This window comes from Odontomachus brunneus, unplaced genomic scaffold, assembly GCF_010583005.1.
Source record: "Odontomachus brunneus isolate Ranch 3 - 2012 unplaced genomic scaffold, Obru_v1 Obru_scaffold_174, whole genome shotgun sequence".
Lineage (NCBI taxonomy): Eukaryota > Metazoa > Arthropoda > Insecta > Hymenoptera > Formicidae > Odontomachus > Odontomachus brunneus.
Window position 1 is genome coordinate 383,122 of NW_022639624.1, and position 2,522 is coordinate 385,643.

Genomic DNA, 2,522 nt, shown 5'->3' on the forward strand with positions numbered 1-2,522 from the left:
CGTGGTATTGGCAGGGAATCATCCACTATGAGCCGCTCCCCTACGGCCAAACTCTTAATTCGGACCTGTACTGTCAAAAATTGGACCGTCTGAAGGAATCAATCGCCCAGAAGCTGCCAGCTTTGGCCAATAGGAGAGGAATTGTGTTCCATCAGGACAACGCCAGGCCACACACATCGATAGTGACTCCCCAGAAGCTCCGGGAACTTGGTTGGGAGGTTCTTATGCATCCACCTTATAGTCCGGACCTGGCACCAAGTGATTACCACCTGTTCCTGTCTATGGCGAATGATTTTGCTGGTGAAAAATTCGCCTCAAGAGAAGCTTGTGAAAATCGACTGTCCCAGTTTTTTGCCAATAGGGACAAGGGTTTCTATGAGAGAGGCATAATGGAATTACCTTTAAAATGGCAACAAGTTATCGAACAAAACGATGCATATTTGACCTAAATTGGATCATTCTAACTATGCTAAATAAAGCCTTCAATTTCATGCAAAAATAATGGATTTCTTTTTACTACACCTTATATTATAGTTACATAATATGATTAAAAGATCAGTAACTTGTTTAAATTGTGGGAAAGCGGCAACGTTTAACAAGTAAAAAAAATAAAAGAAAAAATTAGAACAATATATAACTTGCATATTTTTCGGACTTCCCCGATTAATTATCAATGTTGGAGTCAAAATAAATATTTTTACCAAAAGAGCTGCAAAAAAATATCAAAATTCAAAACAGGCCTTATTGTATTGGGAGTACAAATTAGTTCGGTCCGTTTTTTTTGTGGTCAAAAATGCATTTATTTCAGAACAAAATGAATGAACAGATTAATCAAAGTATTGTCCATCGCTGGCTAATACTTTTTCCTACCTCTCAGGCAATTTTCGAATTCCATCTCGAAAAAATGTCTCGTCTTTTGAGGCGATCCAAGTTAGGAGCCAATTTTTTATTTCTGCGAAAGAAGTGAACCGGTGTCCTGCCAAATCGTGCTGCATCCGTCGGAACAACCAGTAATCAGAAGGAGCAATGCGAATACGGCGGGTGCGATAAAGTATCCCACTTGAGCGTTTCCAAATAATTTTTTACGACTTTTATGACATAAGGCCGAGCGTTATCATGCAGAATAATAAAGAATAACTAATAATAAAGAATAACTTTGTCATGTCTTTGCTCGTATTCCGGCCGTTTTTCTCGTAATGCACGGCTCAAACAAATCAATTGTAGCCTATACCGGGTGTATATCAATTGGACACGGGGCAATTGGACACAGTACAATCACAAATTGCTGTTCCAAGGGACCCTACAAATGTCTTTAATCACACGGTGCTGTGATTGGCTGTGTCCAAATGCACCGTGTCCAAGTGCACCGCTCCTGCCTATACCGACTCTTGACTCGGATCTTCATCGAGTAATGCCTCCAATTCTGTCTTCAAATTTTTTTGGCTATCCAGAACGAGGCTTGTCTTCAACGCTGAAATCACCATTCTTGAAACGTTGAAACCATTCCCTACATGATTTATCAGTTGGAGCATTGTCACCATAAACTTCTACAAGCATTCGATGCGCTTCAGCTGCACTTTTCTTCCAATTAAAGCATAAAACTAAAACCTCCCGCAAATGCTGCTTAGTTAACACAAAATTTAACATATTCAACACAGTAAAAAACAGGGGTATGAAACTCAAAGCGATATAAACTGAATATTATTGACAGATGTCTAACCTCTCTGAAACCACCGAAATCAGCTGTCACTATGAAACATTCATAACAGCCAAAGCCATCTTTTGAAAACGGACCGAACTAATTTGTACTCCCAATACATAGACTACGTTTACACGGCCTGAGTTACGCCGAAGTTATAACATCGATGTTATAACTACTGATGTTAGATGCCGTGTAAATGTTCCTTTACGACGAAGTTACTACATCGATGTAGTAACTCAAAGTCGTTTCGTGAAGTGGCTTAGGGTTATTACATCGACGTAAAAAGGACGTGTAAACGGGCGCAGTGCAACAATAACGATAATGCCAACCTAAAATATCATGGTAAAAGTGCCAATAGTAGTAGGTCTGTAACCAAAGAGAGAGAGAGAGGGGGGAGAGGGAGGGAGAGAGAGAGAGAGAGAGAACTTAAAATACCAAACTAAAAATTAAATAAATATTTTAATAAATTAAATATTTTAACTCTATTGTGTAGAGTTGGTTATTCAGTTTTCAATGTGTGTATACAGGCTGCGTTTCGAAAAAAGATAAAGAAATTGAAAGAAATGGAAACGAAAAAGCGTGAAAGTTGGGAAACCGAAGAAACGAGATATTTTCTCAAATTAATAAAAGAACGGCAAGTAATGAAAACTTTAGATGGAAAAAGGTTTCGGGCAGATGACATTTTCAAACATTTAGAATTGCCCATGAACGAAAAAGGTTATAACAAGACGTCAAAGCAAATGCAGACTAGATTTAGAACTGTGAGACGAAAGTAAAAAAAGTGTTATAGGAAGTAAATATATGTAACGTAGTTGATAAC

At 38.3% G+C, this 2,522-nt stretch overlaps 1 protein-coding gene across 1 annotated transcript in view; it reads left to right on the plus strand.

Moving 5' to 3' along the window:
• Positions 1-2,106: 2,106 nt before the first annotated feature.
• Positions 2,107-2,522, plus strand: part of LOC116851387 — a 3,386-nt gene continuing 2,970 nt past the window's right edge. The window contains exon 1 of the mRNA XM_032830724.1: positions 2,107-2,470. Coding sequence (XP_032686615.1) covers positions 2,266-2,470 — 205 coding nt within the window. The 5' untranslated portion in view covers positions 2,107-2,265. The remainder of the gene's footprint in view (positions 2,471-2,522) is intronic.